General features: G+C 39.3%; 1 protein-coding gene across 3 annotated transcripts; it reads right to left on the bottom strand.

Annotated features, from left to right (window-relative positions):
* Positions 1–1,155: 1,155 nt before the first annotated feature.
* Positions 1,156–18,875, bottom strand: LOC139468945 (progestin and adipoQ receptor family member 3-like). 3 transcript variants are annotated; one of them, XM_071251088.1, is made up of 6 exons: positions 18,115–18,875; positions 14,549–14,711; positions 13,356–13,508; positions 11,579–11,776; positions 10,219–10,309; positions 1,156–1,775 (listed from the first exon to the last, which is right to left on the bottom strand). In XM_071251088.1, the coding sequence occupies exons 1-6, from the start codon at positions 18,369–18,371 to the stop codon at positions 1,651–1,653; spliced, it is 987 nt and encodes a 328-aa protein (XP_071107189.1). In that variant the 5' UTR covers positions 18,372–18,875; the 3' UTR covers positions 1,156–1,650. The 3 variants fall into 3 exon arrangements, with proteins under 3 accessions (XP_071107189.1, XP_071107187.1, XP_071107188.1); XM_071251086.1 differs by lacking the exon at positions 1,156–1,775 and adding an exon at positions 7,064–7,733; XM_071251087.1 differs by lacking the exon at positions 1,156–1,775 and adding an exon at positions 7,651–9,153.
* Between the last annotated feature and the right edge of the window lie 469 nt (positions 18,876–19,344).

Raw genomic sequence — 19,344 nt, 5'->3', positions numbered from 1 at the left:
TGTTATCCAAGAATCAACAAGATGGCATCATCCACACGTCACCCCATTCTTGCATGTTTACTACTGTCAATAAATGATTTTGATTTCTTAGAGAAATTGATTGGCAACACATCCTAACTAGCCTAATACAGTTGTGACGGGTCATGGAAAAACAAACAAAGGTTTGGCATTATATAAACAAGTACCAAAATTGGAACATGCTGCCTTGGAAAAAATGCAAAGCATGAAACATTTAATAAATTCCAGAACTTCAGCAAATGCCTGATGTGCATACAAAGTTTCACAAATACACATGAAATGGTTTGTAAGTAATGCTTTTGAAACAAACCCTACGCTCACTTGAACAAACACCCCCCAAAAATTGAAGCAAGGGACATAACTCTGCAATATACTCATTCTTAATGGCGTTTTTCAGACTTATTTTCATCACTTAATGATGCATTCAAAATGTCATCTAAAGTGGTTCCTGAAAAATTGACAGTACTGTGCATCAAGTTCCAAAGACAATCCAAAGGCCATAACTTTTCGAAACATTAATTTTCGATTATGGTGTTCAAACTCTTATCAACATATTTATCCCTTATGACGTATGCAAACTGTCATCCTTCTTCCCATAGTGGTTTCCGAGCACCAACACACGCATGCACGCACACACATGCATGTCACTATATAAGTGCAATAATCTTTAACACAACATAAAACCCCATTTCACCTGGCACGCCACATAACATAATGATCCCACTACCAAACTAATGGAATACTGGTAAACTGTCTGTCTCTCTCACTCACTCACTCACTCCAGGAAACGTGATGCTGCTCTCAATGTATCCTGATTACCCACTGTATATCATACATCTCCATTCTAAAAATAGAAATAGTTGGACTCATTCATCATTCTAATGAACTGATGCAAGGCTAAAATATCAGTCCAATCAACTAGAGCCCCTGTGCCAGAGAAATTCTGTGGAAAATTACTCATAGTGAAGTTCTGCTTACACATGGGTCTAGACTATTTATCTGAATAGTGTGGAGAAGTATAATTTATTGGATGATCAAGGATGCGATCAATTTAGCTAAGGGAGCAACCATTTGATTTTCAGGGGGGGGGGGGGGGATTTTGATATCAGTATATTTTCTTAAATCTGTAAAAGCTCAGTTATTTTTTCCAACATAAACAGGTGTTCAATTTTACTTTTTTTAATAAGTATAAATATCAAACTGTATACTTTTGACTGGTCTGCAAGAAAGGCCACATGATTTTTTTCCCTACTGTACAAGGTATATATGTAAAACAAATACAGTATAATGATTATTTTTTTTATAAATACTGGGCCCCCTGAACATGCTGAAAATGAAATGATTGCTCCCTTAAAGTGAGAAATGACTAGAGGAAAGAATCAAATGATATGTATTCTCTGATTAAACAGGCAAATCTATTATTCCACTGAAATCAATTATGCAACTGTACCAATAAAGCAACAGTGTATATCCTATATAAATAAATGCATTGTCTTCATATACCATAAAATGACCACAAAAATAACAATGTGTAAAGCTCTATACTGAAACAATAAAGTGGTCTCCTTCATCATGTAAGATAAATGGCGCCTTCATGATGAGGTCAGAGACGAGGTCGGCGATGAGATGGCATCAGAAGCACTGTTCCTGCAATCGTATGACTAGGAAGGCATTTGCTGCAAACCTCCAGTACACAAACGCAGCAAGTATAAGTGTGTGCCAGCATTGGTGACTTGAACCTACGTAGTCCAGGTGACCTGCAACAGAAAACAGCAGCTCACACAGTGTAGGCACAGATCAGCAAGCAGCAAGACTTCATGGTGGTCCACCTATTGATCGCTTCTGGAGGTGTAATATGGTGGGGTCGCGATACGATTTTGTTTGTTTGTTGTTTTACGCCGCACTCAGCAGTATTCCAGTTATATGACGGCGGTCTGTAAATAATCGAGTCTGGACCAGACAATCCAGTGATTGACATCAAGAGCATCGATCCACGCAATTGGGATCAATGACATGCATCAACCAAGTCACCGAGCCTGACCACCCATTCCCGTTAGTTGCCTCTTACGACAAGCATAGTCGCCTTTTACGGCAAGCGTGGGTTGCTGAAGACCTATTCTACCCCGGATCTTCACGTCGCGATATGATACATATCCTGATACTATGGGTGTGATTTGTATCACCATACAGTACTTGTATTTCAAAAGTTGATATTCTTTCTTTTTGCAGGGTGAGGTGAGGTGAAATTGGGTTTAACGTCGCATCCAAGATTATTGCACTTATATAGCGATGTACATGCACATGTGTGTGGCTGCTTGTACTAGTCCGGATTGATGCCAATTTATAGTGCTAGCTCCCTGAGATACCATGCAGCAGTTTAACCACTCAGACACAGTTTTCAGACTCTGAGCCAACAAGTCCTTGTTTTAGCCCCTTTATGCAAGACAGGGGAACAACAAGTACCATCTTTTAACGTCTTTTGGTATGACACGGTCGGGGATCGAACCCCGGACCTTCCACTCTCCGGGCGGACACTCTACCACTAGACCACGCACGCGGTCCTTTTTGCAGGGGAATCAGGACTGATTTACACAATTGGGATACGATGACATGCATCAACCACGTCAGCGAGCCTGACCACCTTATCCCATTAGTCGACAATTCTTACCATGATCTTTCTATTTAATGATGATGCGTATGCACAATTTGATCTTCTTCATTGTTCCCTACCAACAGTAAGACCGACCTCAGAAATTTGCTGACCTCAGAAAATCACTGAAATTTGTTGTGAAGAATGATATCCCTTAGGCATTTACAGGTATTTCTTAGTTTTGTCTGCAGTATTTACATGTGTTTATTAGTTTTGTCTGAAGTATTTACGTGTGCTCCTCAATTTTGTCTGCAGTTTCTACATGTGCTCCTCAATTATGTCTGCAGTATTTACATGTGATCTTTAGTTGTCTTCGGTATTTACATGCGCTCTTTAGTTTTGTCTGCACTATTTACATGTATTCCTTAGTTTTGTATGCAGTATTTACATATGCTCCTCAATTTTGTCTGCAGTTTCTACATGTGCCCCTTAGTTTTGTCTGCAGTATTTACATGTGTTCCTTAGTTTTGTCTGCAGTATTTACATGTGTTCCTTAGTTTTGTCTGAAGTATTTACATGTGCCCCTTAGTTTTTTTATGCAGTATTTACATGTGCTCTTTAGTTGTCTGCAGTATTTACATATGCTCCTTAGTTTTGCCTGCAGTATTTACATGTGTTCCTCCATTTTGTCTGCAGTATTTACATGTGCTCCTTAGTTTTGTCTGCAATATTTACATATGCTCCTCCATTTTTTCTGCAGTATTTACATGTGCTCCTTAGTTTTGTCTGCACTATTTACATGTGCTCCTCAATTTTGTCTGCAGTATTTACATGTGCTCCTTAGTTTTGCCTGCACTATTTACATGTGCCCCTTTAATTTTGTCTGCAGCATTTACATGTGCTCCTTTATTTTGTCTCCACTATTTACATGTGCTCCTTAGTTTTGTCTGCACTATTTACATGTGCTCCTTAGTTTTGTCTGCAGTATCTACATGTGCTCATTAGGTTTGTCTGCAGTAATTACATCTAATACTTTTTGTCTGCAGGTGAGCTAACAATTGCTATTTTAAGTGGGAAGTGCTTCATTATTTTCCAGGTTGATATATATAAGAGTACAGCTGACATTGGTACACCACTACACTATGTACTCATGCTATTGTATTTTCACAGGAAGTCACCTAGCTTCACAGACACCTTGGAAAGTCAATATAAACTCTGCCAAGTTCATTGGATGCGTGGGTAATACAGGGATTGTTCTTCCAATATTGTGAGACTTTACAACATCCATGCCATGCTCATGTTGGTGCTGCCTTGAGTCACAACACAACTTTGCCTGCAGAAATCCATAACCCGGAGAATGACTTTCTTTATTCGGAGGAATTTACAGTTTCCAAGACAACTGCCTATACAGGCATGTCTTGTACACTCAGTCAGGTTTAGAGCCAAAACTGGAACATCTGGACACACCCAGGTAGTACAAGCAGGTGGCGTCAGTTGGCAAAGTCATGGCTTCGGTGGTCTGGACAGTAATGTGATAATCAGGATTGACTATAATCCTCAACTAGGTCAGACAATGACACAGCTCCGATGATCACTCAGTTAAGCCCTCACTCTATGAAGGTTCATACTCCAATGAACTCACACAAAGTGAAGGTCAATTCTTAAATGATAAGTTAGGTATTAAACAATAAATCCCGAAATGTCATATATTTTCATAGCAGCAATATTTTGCAGTATTAGCAGCAGACGGGACTGACATCATCAGCCTCAAGTCAACACTGATGAAACTGATACAAAACAAACCTATATTACAGTTCGTGTTCAGATTTTATTTTCAAATAAATCATTCCTATATTTGAAGTAGAATATCATCTGTACCAAAATACATAATCAAAACAACAAGATATAACTTATATTTTAAAGCTCATAAATAATTATAAATGTTGGTACAACAAACAAAACAATCAAAAGATGTGTTTTCCTTAATTATGCAGCTTGCATGTATCTTTCTCCATATACTGTCTGGCTGATGGGATCTGGTGGTCAACCTCACTGACTTAGCTGTCATCCTATCCCAATCAATATTCATGATGTCAGCCACTGGAACGCCTGGTCTAGACTCGATTATTTACAGACCACCATCATATAGCTGGAATATTGCTGAGTTTGGCGTCAAACAACAAACAAAAATAACTGACTGAGACACATATACAATCATCACTGCCATAAGTATGGACAGTTCTGGGGTAGATGTACAAGCCGATTCCTATTTTTCAATGGAATTCTTACAAATTATGAGTTTAAAATATGAAGCCCACTGACACAACAGGGTCTTGCATAAACTCACTGACCCGTGAAGATTCCGGGGTAGAATAGGTATTCAGCAACCCATTCTTGCTGCCAAAGGCGACTGCTTGCCGTAAAAGACGACTAACGGGATCGGGTGGTCAGGCTCGCTGACTTGGTTGATACATGTCATCGATCCCAATTGTGTGGATCGATGCTCATGATGTCAATCACTGAATTGTCTGGTCCAGACTCGATTATTTACAGACCGCCGTCATATAGCTGGAATATTGCTGAGTGCGGCGTTAAACAACAGACAAACAAATAAAACATAAACTAACTTGAAAGTTGATGAATGAGTTTGTTTTGACAGTATTCCAGTCACATCACTGAGTGTCTGCTTGATGTGGGAGGAAAACCCGAAGTGATGCAGATCTCAGATATTGACCACTTTTAGGCATGAATATAGAGGTGATAAATCTAGAAACATAATTAGGGCACATCTCGGAATCAAATTTACGATCACAGGTTTCTGGCACACCCAAGGGACACAACTCTGAACAGCAAATTACAGCACTTCTGGCAAATGAGACATGCATGCCCTCAAAACGTAGATGCAAGTCAGTAAGCAAGTGGTGGCATTGCATTGTACATGGATCATACTAGGGATGAAACAGACTCTACACTGGAGTACCTTGTGACAGGCCCTACAGACTACAGACAGAGACTTTTGACACTGGAATGATTACATAGTCCCACACTGATCCAATCACATTAATATCAGATCTTAGTTTTCGCTACTGCTAAACAATATCTGAGGACATCCCATTACGGGTCACGTCAGAACGAACTTTCTCGAACTTTGACAGACCAATGAAATGACTGACAAGAAATTGACATCAGTCAATCAGAAGACAGCTTTCTCGAGCTTTATGACACTAGTTTCAAACTGGCGACTACGCTTCGAAACATATTTTGACTTATTCTCAATTAAAAAAAAATAAAACTGATAAAAAGAACATTCTCGAATGGCTTATAGATGGCCTAGATTGTATGGATATAATCATAAAATCTGTAACTGTCGTTCCGAACACCCTCTGTTAAATATTTCAAGGTTGCATGAATAGAAAACACATTCTGACTGTTACTTTCATGATCTGGTAAGCGACGCTCTGATTGGTTGGATGAAAGGTCGTTCTGACGTGACCAATAATGAGATGTCCTCAGATCTTTGTTTAGCGAGTGTTTGTCGTGTAGGTAGGTGGCGGATGTCTGGGTGAGATGTGTTTGTCATGTAGGTAGGTGGCGAATGTCTGGCTGTGGGTGAGATGTGTTTGTCCTGTAGGTAGGTGGCGGATGTCTGGGTGAGATGTGTTTGTCGTGTAGGTAGGTGGCGGATGTCTGGCTGTGGGTGAAGTGTGTTTGTCGTGTAGGTAGGTGGCAGATGTCTGGGTGAGATGTGTTTGTCGTGTAGGTAGGTGGCAGATGTCTGGCTGTGGGTGAGATGTGTTTGTCGTGTAGGTAGGTGGCAGATGTCTGGCTGTGGGTGAGATGTGTTTGTCGTGTAGGTAGGTGGCGGATGTCTGGGTGAGATGTGTTTGTCGTGTAGGTAGGTGGCAGATGTCTGGCTGTGGGTGAGATGTGTTTGTCGTGTAGGTAGGTGGCGGATGTCTGGGTGAGATGTGTTTGTCGTGTAGGTAGGTGGCAGATGTCTGGCTGTGGGTGAGATGTGTTTGTCGTGTAGGTAGGTGGCAGATGTCTGGGTGAGATGTGTTTATCGTGTAGGTAGGTGGCAGATGTCTGGCTGTGGGTGAGATGTGTTTGTCGTGTAGGTAGGTGGCGGATGTCTGGCTGTGGGTGAGATGTGTTTGTCATGTATCAGCTTATTGCTAAACTTGAAATTAAAATATTTTTATATCCACTACAAACCTTTGTAATATGTAATGCCAGTGCACCCACCAACTTTGAGAGGTATCAGGATTTTGTTTTAAATAAAAAAGCTGTTCCAGAGAAATAGGGGTGTCTGGACATGTGTCATGTGTCTGGACATGTGTCATGTGTGATGTCACGTGTGATGTCATGTGTGATGTCCTGAAAAGAAATAAAGAGAAAGAAGAATGTTTCGTAAAATTTACCCCCTCCCCCACCCCACCCCCTCAAAATGTACATTAAAAAATATTACCAAAGATGCCTATGCATGCAGTTCACCAAACATCCATGTTCCCACACAACTGTTCAAGACAGCAATTAACAGTTGAAGGCAGGTGATTAACTGGACTAAGTAATGACACCTGGTCCAATTTGCACCCTCAATTACATATAGTGACACAGTGACTACTCTTTAACCTTCAAAGTGGATATAATCTGTCGATAAAATGCAACGACTAGAGTGAGGCAATTCATTAGAAATGCTTATTACAAACTACGGTTTTTAGTGGTCCCTTTGAGTTCGTCTTAAAAGATATCTGCATCACTTTGGGCTTTCCTCACACATTAAGCTGACACCGCGATAAATCTGGAATACTGTAAAAGCGGCAATAAACCCAACTCACTCACTCACTCATAATAAAAGTAGTTTACTGTACATATATGGGTGAGTGAGTATGGCTTCACGCCGCTTTTAGCAATATTCCATTAATATCATGGCAGGGGACACCAGAAATGGAGTACATATATATATGGAGCTATGATATACTTGATAATCACGGATGTTGTAAGATCTCACAGATATAGCTCCGATACACAACAAAGTCCCAGCCAGTCTCGTGCCAGTACAGAAAGGTACAGAGAATGAGCGTATGCCAGCACTGATGACTGGACCCAATGTAATCAAAGAAACCTGAAACAACAACAAGCACCTCTTAGTGCATTGTCTGGCTGGCAGAGTGGGGACGGACTCAGTGGAGGGATGGTGTTCAACGCCACACTCGGCAAAACTCGGCAATATTCAGCTATATCACAGTAGTCTATAGATAATCTGGGCCAATTAAACATGTGGTCAACTGCATGAGCATCGATTCACACGATCAAATCTGGACTGCGAGTGAGATGGATATTATGGCACTTTCAGCAACATTCAAGCAACCAGAACACCAGTTTCACATTGTACTCATGTGGGAATTAAACCCATGCCTTAGGCGTGGCGAGTGAATGCTTTAACCACAAGGCAATCCCTCTGCCCTCTGGGATTCTAATTCACAATAATAGGTTTCTGACACACTTAGGGAAGCAACTCTTCACAGTGAACTGCAGCGCTTTAGACGACTAGGCCATCCTTGCCTCCTTGCCATGATAAAGTATCTCAGGACAGCGCCTTGTTACTCTACCTCTCTGACTGAACATACATACGGCTTGCACTGAAGCAATGGACTACACCTGTCAAAGGTTACAACACAACAGATTCTGATAAACAGATAGCACAAAACTTGGTGCTAGGTTGGGTGAGTGAGTGAGTTGGGTTTAAAGCTGGATTGATAGTTATTTTACCAAGGTAGAACCCACATGTACAGGTGTGGTGCTGACAAACCAAGAATCATTATCTCGGTAAATGGGATTTGACCCCTGATAAGCAGATCCTGGTACAGTTAAAAGACTTACAATCTGTATTTAATCATAAAAAACACACCTCTACATCTCATAAGTTTAAGAAAAAATAATGAGATTTTTCAAACGCTACTGCAAATTAATTGCCCATGTTCAGCTTAACTTTAGCCAAATTGAGGCAAAACCATTATCAAGTGTTACAGACACCATCAATAGCCCATCTTTCACACACATCCTAAACACTGCATGCATTTCTCCTTCTAACACCTTGATCTATACACAGTTATATCACATTGACAGCTAGTCATAAAATCTACCGTACATACAACCAAATATCCTAAAAATATTTCACACTTATATAAAACACAATATAACAAAAACATATAAAACAGGACGGTTATAATGATAAAACAATTATGCAAAATTGGGTCATCTTTCCCTGATAATTGCGTAAAAAACAACTGTAAAAGTGTATATGCCCTTATTATGCATGTAACTAGCTGATGAAGATGTTATGCAGCTGTCTGTATCAAGCAAGGGGATTGGTTGAATTCCTGAAGGTCAAGGTTCAAGGGTTCAAGGTGAAGGTCAGACTGAGCATTCATGTGTGGTCCTATACAGCAGTATGTCCTGGCCTGAGTGATGCCACCACAGATATGCACACACTACAATGCAATGCCACCACTGGTGACTTGAACCAAGGAAATCAAATATGCCTGAAATAAACAAGAAAATGCTTGATAAGCAGCCGGGTCAAGCATACAGAGGTGATGAGGTGGGAGGTCAACGTGCAGATTGTATCGGGATAATTTGAATATGGACTCACCTCTGGCCTTCTAGGCTTAATGGTAGGATTGACTTACTACTTCAACACTTTCAGTCAGGTGAGCTAATTATATGGTGACCTAATTATATGGTGCTTCACAAACATAGTTATATGTCTGTTTTGACCCGCCCAAGCAAATTGATAAGCAAAATATCTGTGTCGCTTTGAAGTACAAGATGGATACAATGATACAATGATTGATTAAAGAAAAGACTTGCAAACAAGTTTGACCTTTTTATACAATCATTGACTTATGATAAGATTTGAGTACAAGATTGACTTTGATGACACAATGCTTGACCTATGATATACTTGGAGTACAAGATTGACTTTTTTAATACAATGATTGACATATGATAACATTCAGGTACAAGATTGACTTTGATGACACAATGCTTGACCTATGATATACTTTGAGTACAAGATTGATTTTTTTAATACAATGATTGACATATGATAACATTTAGGTACAAGATTGACTTTGATGATATAATGCTTGACCTATGATATACTTTGAGTACAAGATTGATTTTTTTAATACAATGATTGACATTTGATAACATTAAGGTACAAGATTGACTTTGATGATATAATGCTTGACCTATGAGTTACTTGGTGTACAAGATTGACCTTTTTCATACAATGGTTGACTTATGATTGACCAGGAGTACAAGATTGATTTGGGAGATACAACACTTACTGCTTTACAGATCTGGAGTACAAGTTGCATTTGTTGATACAATGCTTGGCTGACATGGTGACTGATGAAACATTTTACTGATATGCAAACTCAAATCCATTAATCCAGTTCAGTCTTGCAAACAGACAAAACATGGGCACCTAATCCCTGGGACTGTCGTGCAGTGCTCGGTGGGGAGGGATCACAGCATGGATACACTGTCGATGCCTACCTCAATGCCCTTCACCAGGTAAAACGGAGACTAAGGACTCTTACCTGGAAACACTCTTTCTGGAAACTTGGATAGGAAGAAGAAGAACGCTGTTGCCCCCAACACATACATGGTGATGACCTTGGGTACGAAGAGCTGAAACAATGACATCTTCATGAACAACCTCGTTTGTTACAGATTTGTCTCCATGTGGTCACCATTGCTCACAGGGCTATATGTCATTGTGGTATCACTCTGGATGTCATTACAAACTTCACAACTCTCAGTCTGTTGTGTACAAAGGGACCTAGAGCCTATTTCTAACCTATTTGTAGACTAGCTGTTCTAATTAGAGCTATGTGACAAACTGATGAGTCACTGTCTCAATGAAATTAGGGTATTCATTAACTGTTAGGCTGATGAGCATCTTAAGATTTTACTTTTCAGCCAAATAGAGTATCGTACCTAGAGCCATCCATCTTCCCAAGGCAAAAGCGTCCACTAGGCTTTTTATCAAAGTCTTGTCTCAACCCTAACCACATCAAGCCCACTTTCCTGTGCTAAATATGATTGGACTGTTGCACATATCGATAATCCAATCAGAGAACGTTTCACAAAATCAACATCCATGACTGGTGCACCGTATGATAGCGATTTACCAATTCCTGTCTTTGTTTACATGAATACGTCTTTTTCATCGTTAGGGGCGGTCTGGTAGCCTAGTGGTCAAAGGGTTCACTTGTCACGCCGAAGACCCGGGTTTGATTCCCAATATGGGTACAATGTGTGAAGCTCATTTCTGGTGTCCCCAGCCATGATATTGCTGGAATATTACTAAAAGCAGCATAAAACCATACTCACTCACTCACTTTTCATCTTTTAATCACCACAACGATTGCCTTTTTTTTGTGTCAGGAATGAAATTGTTGTTGTTATCTTATTGACTAGGTCGTTGCCTATGGAAGTCACATTCTTTGTGAAGCTATACAAGATAAGAACAGCGATATGATTGGACATCATGTTTTCATTACATGGGGTACAACTAGTGATCTATGCGAGGTGGTGCCAGGGTGGAGTCAAGAAAAGTGGCCTTGATGTAGCAAGGGTGGAAACTAGGCTTTGATATAGGCTAGTGGATAGCTGAACTACCTGAAACCAATTTGCTAGAACTGTCAATTTGCCTTAGTCTAGTCCCCATTTAACACCTAACACATCAATATTCAAGATACATGACAGCGTCCAGTAAATAATTAAATCTTGACCAAACGAGTGATCGATACTATGAACACCGATACTGGCGAGGTACGATGACACAAAATCAACCGAGTCACTGATTCTGAACACCTGATCAAGACCAAGTTTAATAAAAGGTCTGACGTTATATGATTGCCTGTCAACTTGATGTTATCTGACCTCGTCACTGACCTGAACGACCTTTGCACCGAGGCCGCCACTGAGGTAGACCCAGTGCACCGTGGGGATGACTCCGTACGCGGCGAGACAGAAGTAGATGGCCATGCGGGGGTAGAACCAGGCGTGGGAGAAGTAGCGAGGATGGAGCTGAACACAGATGGTGCCCACTGCCAGCAGCGTGATTATGATCAGATAAATATCCCGCCATATCTGAAAACACAACATATGTCAAATCTTTAGTGTTCCAGTGTGCCTATTTCAGACATATGTCATGATACTGTGACTGTCTAGAGACGCATAATTCAAAATTTTCCAGTTTTTATTTGATCAGTTAAAGCCTACTGGTGTTTAATTGCAGATTGGACCCAAAGGATAGGGTTTTTAAAACTGATATCTAAACATATTCAAAATCTTAATTCTGAGTTCTGTTTAGAGGTTGATATCTTTAAACTAAAATCTAAACCAGTAAAAAAATATATTCCAAATTCAGTTCCTTTGATCATGTTTGCAGGTTTGCATTTTTTCTGAACAAAAATTCACACAAAATCAAAATATAAAATTTGAGTCCTTCCAAGCAATATTGAGTTCAGAAAATTTATGGTAAAATGTCTTTTTATTGCAATTCCACATTAGCAGTTTGAAAGGGATAGAACAATTGAGGTGTGACAGAAACTACAGATTCAATTTCCCTGGTCTGGCTTGACAGGTAGATTGTTGTGAAGACAAGATTGATCATCCAATAAAGACATATGGTACATATCATAGTAACTATTATCAATTGACAGTTATCACAGAACTGATATGATCAGTTACATGAGCCTCTCTACTTGCTAGTGGTGTGTATCTACACAGTATCATGTTATCTACCTACTGAATACGGTGACCTGTTGTCACTCATGCACTGTCCCTGTCAATCTACTCTAGTCACCTATATACTCATATACTTCATAAACACTCAACAAACATGTCAACACTCTACAAGCATCCCATCTCGCTCTATGTACGTTCATCAACACTCTACAAGCGTCCCATCTATGTCTATGTGCGTTCATCAGCACTCTTAATGCGTTCATCAACACTCTACATGGATTCATCAACATACTACGAGCGTCCCATCTCTCTCTAAATGCGTTCATCAACGCTCTACATACGTTCATCAACTCTCTACAAGCGTCTAAACCTATCCCTAAATGCATTCATCAATCCTCTACAAGCGTCTCAATCTATCTCTAAATGCGTTCATCAACCCTCTACAAGCGTTTCAATCTATCTCTAAATGCGTTCATCAGCACTCTAAATGTATTCATCAACGCTCTACATACGTTCATCAACTCTCTACAAGCGTCTAAATCTATCTCTAAATACGTTTATCAATCCTCTACAAGCGTCTCAATCTATCTCTAAATACGTTTATCAATCCTCTACAAGCGTCTCAATCTATCTCTAAATGCGTTCATCAACCCTCTACAAGCGTCTCAATCTATCTCTAAATACGTTCATCAACCCTCTACAGGCGTCTCAGTCTATCTCTAAATACGTTCATAAGCACTCTAAATGTGTTCATCAACCCTCTACAAGCGTCTCAATCTATCTCTAAATGCGTTCATCAACCCTCTACAAGCATCTCAATTGATCTCTTAATGCGTTCATAAGCACTCTAACTTCGTTCATCAACCATCTACAAGCACTCACTTCACCTGACCAACTGACCCAGGCCACTGGTTGATCAGTAACTAGGTAGACACAGTCTGATAACTCCTATGTACACCACTCAGTGGGGTTTACTTACAGACAAACAATAGAATGCATAATGTACAGCAGGAAGATAACAGCCGATAATGCCCACTGATATCCCCGTCAGATCGACCGCCAACCACCGCTTGCTGGCCCGGGCGGAGTGGCAGTAGAACACATGGAAGCCCGTCGAACACAGCATGCAGAACTGCAACACAAGACATATGGTTATGTTAGATTTAAAATCTAAATTAAGTCAACCACTGTTCTGATGATAAAATTGTCTCAGTAGACTGAAAGCCCTGCAGAGTTGTGCCCCTTGGACATGCCAGAACCCTGTGACACTGTGTTAGAATCCCAGATTTGTTCGTCAGCACCTGACGTGGGTTTGTAAACGTCCAAGTCCTGCATCACTTTGGGCTTTCCTCCCACAACAAGTTGACACGCCATGACTGAAATACTGCACTAAATTCTACCATGTCATATTCAATTCTGATTGGTCAATAAAAATTTCAAATCATAACAACCATCTCTGATTGAAATAGCTCATTGGACGACTGCCTCTCCACGGAAGCTAATATTGATACAAAAGTACTTCTTCTCAATGTCTTTAGATAGGTATTGTGAAAAATACACATGCAGCTTACAACATACAGAGGTGCATGTTACAACTGTTACTTATCAGAGTGAGTGAGTGAGGTTTTATGCCGCTTTAAGCAGTATTTCAGCAACATCATGGCTGGGGGCACAAGAAATGGGCTTCACATATTGTACCCATGTGGGGAATCGAACCCAGTTCTTTGGCGTGACAAGCTAACGCTTTAACCACTAGGTTTCCGATCGCCCCTACAACTGTTACCAAGTTTGTGTGGCAATACCATTTTGGGCAGGAAAGGCGCTAGAAATTGACAAAGAGGGTATATTTCGTTAGTCGCCTCTTATGACAAGCATAGTCGCCTATCATGTATAAGAATGTACAAAGGTTCTTGTCAGTGTTTTCCAAATTCAGATCAACCCACATGTTAGTCCTGAGGTACTGGGAATCTTTTCTGACCATGACCCCCAATATGGCCAGGTGGTAATTGTCCTAGATGATAAACCACATTTTGTCATTTTAAATTTGAATTATTTTCTTAACATTACCATGACTGAAGAAATTGATTCACAAAATGCATATGTTACACATATATATAGTATCTCAACATGGATTGGTATCTGTGACATTTGCCAGCAAGACGATGTGAGCACCTGATAGCAGAGAAGGCCGACGGTGACGACGACATGGTCCGAGAGGGTGCCGCTGTAGGAGGGAATGACAATGATGTTGTCATACAGCATCAGCAGCAGGAAGATGAAGAACCCAAGGAGATGTGACCAGATGTTGATGGTTTCATTGCTCCAGAGGAACAAGCTGGAAAGAAAAAGGGATACTAGCATCATTACAGAGCAAACATAAGGCACTTGCCCTCTCTCCAATAGCAAACCACCTGGTGTTAATGATATCCAAGATCCTTGCATTATAGTGCCAAATAATGGTGTGAGTGAGCATGGTGAGTGAGTGAGTGAGTGAGGGAGGGATCTGAGGCCAACTCAAAGCTTCCCTTTGACAAAGGACAGTTACTCTAGCGGACAGACCGATGGATTGACGCGAAAGGCAATTAAAAACAATTGTTGTATTGTGTACATGTTGCTTTGCCACTGTATAAGAAACAGATTTCAGTTGGAACTAAATTGGCCACTGTAACTGTCCGACTGACACATCACTTACCCTGTGACGTAATAAATATTAATGCGCGCATTCTAGGAAAACTCGCAATGTTTAGGTAATGTTTGTGAGAGAGGGAAAGCGATTTTAAAGCATAGAATTAAAGAATGACATTATATGATAAAGATGTTATCACGCTTGTGTGTTAGTGGATGGTAAACATCCTTATTAGGAATAAACACTATGTATTTACTATTTAGCTCGCCAAGGCTCGCTAAATAAAATGTTTATTCCTAATGCAGGATATTTACCATCCCCAAACACACTCGTGTGATAACCTCTATATATGGCACACTCTACATATGGCACACTCTACATATGGCACACTCTACATATGGCACGCTCTAGGGCTGGGAATTGGACAAAAAGATGTATTGCAATATATTGTGATCTTTCAAATTCAGAGCTACCGATAAGCTGCGTATTTGCGTAAAATACCCCCCAAAACTATTCAAAACCCAATTACTTTCAATTAACTTGTGTACAGAAACGCATGCATTTAATGGAAGGAAAACTCAATTGTTTGAAAACAGCATGCGTAAATACTGAGTGAGGCAAACAATGGAACGAATTTTCGAAACACATTTAAGATCTAATTTACTTTTCCGAGTCAAGCCTATATTTACAACCGTTATATTACATCTAAAACATTATTTCATTTTTTTAAATCTCAAAATGTTTACTCATTTTGGGAAAAAAACAAATAGAGTGATGAATAGATGAGAGAAAAAGTTTGGTTACCCAATAGAAAATGTAATACCGGGGGTAACCCAATTAAAATAGAAACCCTCAAGTAAAAACTCAATTGCTCAAAAAGTTAACTGGAGCTTTGAAATTGTATTGTGATTTTATTGTGATATATTGGCAAGGCAGAAATTTGACAAGAGTCACAAGAAGCAGTTAGTTACCAAGTAGACATAGCTGATTGTTTATTAAAGACAATTGGACAATTAGGAATGTGCATTATCTCAATACATTTACATCAAAAGAAACCTTTTCAAAGTTCAAATATTTTCATTTTCTTGATGAGTTAATTAATTTATTGATTGAATATTTAAATAAATTTGTTTTGGATGAATGAAATAAGAAAATGATAACTTTTCATACCATCACAAATTTGTTCAAAAACGATGAATTTTTCCAAAATTGCTTGCCACAGGCACTTAGTTTGAAAAGGGAGATAAAACATGTGATTTATGAAAGATATAAATTGTAACATTTGACATGTTTGAGGAAAGTATTTTTTTATTTTCTTATATCAAAACGCAGCTGGTTTAGTCTGATCAGCTGGGAACAGCATTCTTCCAGAATATGTCTACTGGAACGTCAATGGCATTGTTCCATACGCAATACATCTAACATGTCTTATTTATCGGAATGTTACAGATACGAGTACTGGAATGTATGAATCAATACAATCTATTGCCAGTTAGTATTGCTGGATATACCAATGAATCATTGGATGGCTGCATTGTTAATGCTCATTCTACCATGAATTTGAAATTTACTCGATTTTGATTGGTCAATCAGAGGCTATAAAATCACAATAAACCCCCCTCTGATTGAAACAGCTGGTTTGACGGCCGCATCACCGCGGAAGCTAAAATTCATAGAATAGTACTATTTTAAGTCATTGTTGGTGGGCATATTTCAATAACTATATCTTCAATTACAGGTTACAAAATGTACAGATGTGGTTACGGCAATATTCAAAGGATGTGTGGCAATATATTTCGTGCAGAAAAACACGATAGAAATCAACAAAGGGAATGTACTTACGTTTTGGACACAACAGAGAGCTTGGAATTTTGGCTTTTCTATATACGACTGTGACATCATATCTTTTGCGTCACAATGAGCGATATGACGTCATAATGGTGAGGCGCGATGTAGAGCGAAAGCCTTGCAAAGCATGCTTTGTTTTCTTTAGGGATGCCCACCTCATGTTAGCTTACCAAGTTGCTGTGCTTATATGCTTTCAATGCCTGTGATATGTTCGAGTGAAGTATTACGGTGTAAACAAACTGCTTGAGTATATACAGCACCATATTTTGTTTGGTGATGCCGTAATTCAGATCGATTACCCACTAAAAACACTGGACTCAACCCATGCCGCTTCACTCAGTATATTTGCTCCTGTGATTCACTGAGAGCAGTTCATTAATCCTAAATTGCAGCCCACATATACAGTATTGTTAATTACCCAGGGTTTACCACTGGATTTGCATTAACTAATTTGTTGTTTGCTATCTCAACTCGATATGTGTGGTGTTGCCAATTTTATATTGTAGTGCTTTTCTGTGACAAAAGCAAAAGAGAGAGCAATAGGCAGAAACAAGAATACTATTTTTTAGGAATGTCATCATATATCAATGTATGCCTATTTTTTAAATGTGTATACAGCATCAATACCATTTAAATATATCAATAGTAAAGTAATATTCACTGCAACAGAAGTATTTACTTTTATTACAGATTTAATGACATGGTAAAGATTGACAGTGAGAAGGCAGAAAATTCAATTTTAGACATTTAATGGATCACCTAATTCATATTTAGCATCAACTTGATTAAATGCAGGTCTACATATGTATTTTGTATCTATACACATACAGAATAACTAATTTTGTTACTTTGAGTCGACAGTTTGATACTCAACTTTGCAATAAATGATGCCTATTCTAAATTTGCTGCCACATACCAAAATTTAAACACATTAAAGGCATGAAAAATCCTCTCATTTCATCTCACTCGAACCTTAGAAAGTTGCTTATCATTTAACAAAGACATAAGCAAGATAGGGAACAGAACGAAATCTTTTAAAGACAAAATCAATATTCATTTTAGATATACTGCAGTAGAGTTAAACAAACATTTTACTTTGATCTTAAAACCATTTTCCCACACAAAAGATGACTAAATTACCTTTTCAGACACAGACTTTTAAAGACAAAATCGATAATCATTTTAGATATACTGCAGTAGAGTTAAACAAACATTTTACTTTGATTTTAAAACCATTTTCCCACAACAAAGATGACTAAATTACCTTTTTAGACACAGACTGAATGGAAGAGATACTCTGTAACCTTCAACAACAAATGGATTCCCTTGAAGGAAGTCGGGTATTTCATTGTACTTGTACAGTGGGATGTCTTTGGGGCTGACATCACACAGGCCCGAGCTGCAAGTCTGGGGCATCCCCTGGTCGATCTCAATATCCAGGATGCTGTATGCATCCCGTCGATGGGAAGACGTGGACAGTCGGTTCTTGACTGTGTCTGAGCTTGATCGACCCATAGTCATTGTTCAGTTGACAATCTTTTCATACAACTCCGCCTAAGATCTCACACAGAACTTTCCATGGTACACTTGGGCTTATACCAATGACGATACACAGTGCTTCAAGTGACTGTATATGTAGGCTATGTGTTCAACACAGATCAAAGCTTGTTTCCTTTATCTTAAGCAGAGGTCATTGTCCGAGGAGTCGATCACATGCAAAATACACTTTGTTCCACGATAGCATATATATTGTATAAGAAACGACTAGACGTGACAGGAGTCGTTAAGAAAGCGCTATATCAGTGGAAATTGTAGTGAGAGTTGGGGCAACTGCATTCTTCCAGAGTCAATCACGTGTACAACCATCCCACGCGCCCAGCGGGTTAATTCTGTAGGTGCTGTTTCTCTTGTAGCATGTTCCGTGCTTCCATTATCGCCACTGCATGTCGTCTGCACATGTTCCCCGTCTCAGGCAGCGGTATAAGTGGGTTCACATGACAACTCGTAAACACTATTCTCTATAAACAAATCCCACTTCCGCTTATGAAGGAGAAGATATCGAGAGTTGTCCGCCCTTGTTTAGAAATATTACGTAATAATACTTGTTTTCCACCATTGTGGGTTCAAACCCCAATTTTTAGCAGTGTGTATTTGTGAATTAAATGAGACATTGTGTTTTATATTACCTTAATATCAAAGGTGTAGATGCTGTTAAAACAGAAAACAACCAATTACATAGTCTGTCATACAGACCCTGATACAAATATATCCAATACAGCCCATGCAAGTCTAGATTACTGCAGTATCAGGATGTAGAGAGTCTCTGGGCTCCTTTTTATTTTATTTTTATTAAGATAATTTAACAACTGGTGTTGTTGGTGTTTTCTTGTAAGATATGTTTATTTCAGAGACTAGATTTTATAGTCTAATCTAGGCCTAATCTAGGCCTAATCTAGGCTACCATTATTCCCTTGATTAAACGATGGGATGCTCA

This window comes from Haliotis cracherodii, unplaced genomic scaffold (genome assembly GCF_022045235.1).
Source record: "Haliotis cracherodii isolate W230 unplaced genomic scaffold, xgHalCrac1.p SCAF_2, whole genome shotgun sequence".
NCBI classification, from domain to species: Eukaryota; Metazoa; Mollusca; class Gastropoda; order Lepetellida; family Haliotidae; genus Haliotis; species Haliotis cracherodii.
The sequence above is the reverse complement of the archived record's forward strand: the minus strand, read 5'-3'. Positions and strand labels throughout refer to the sequence as shown.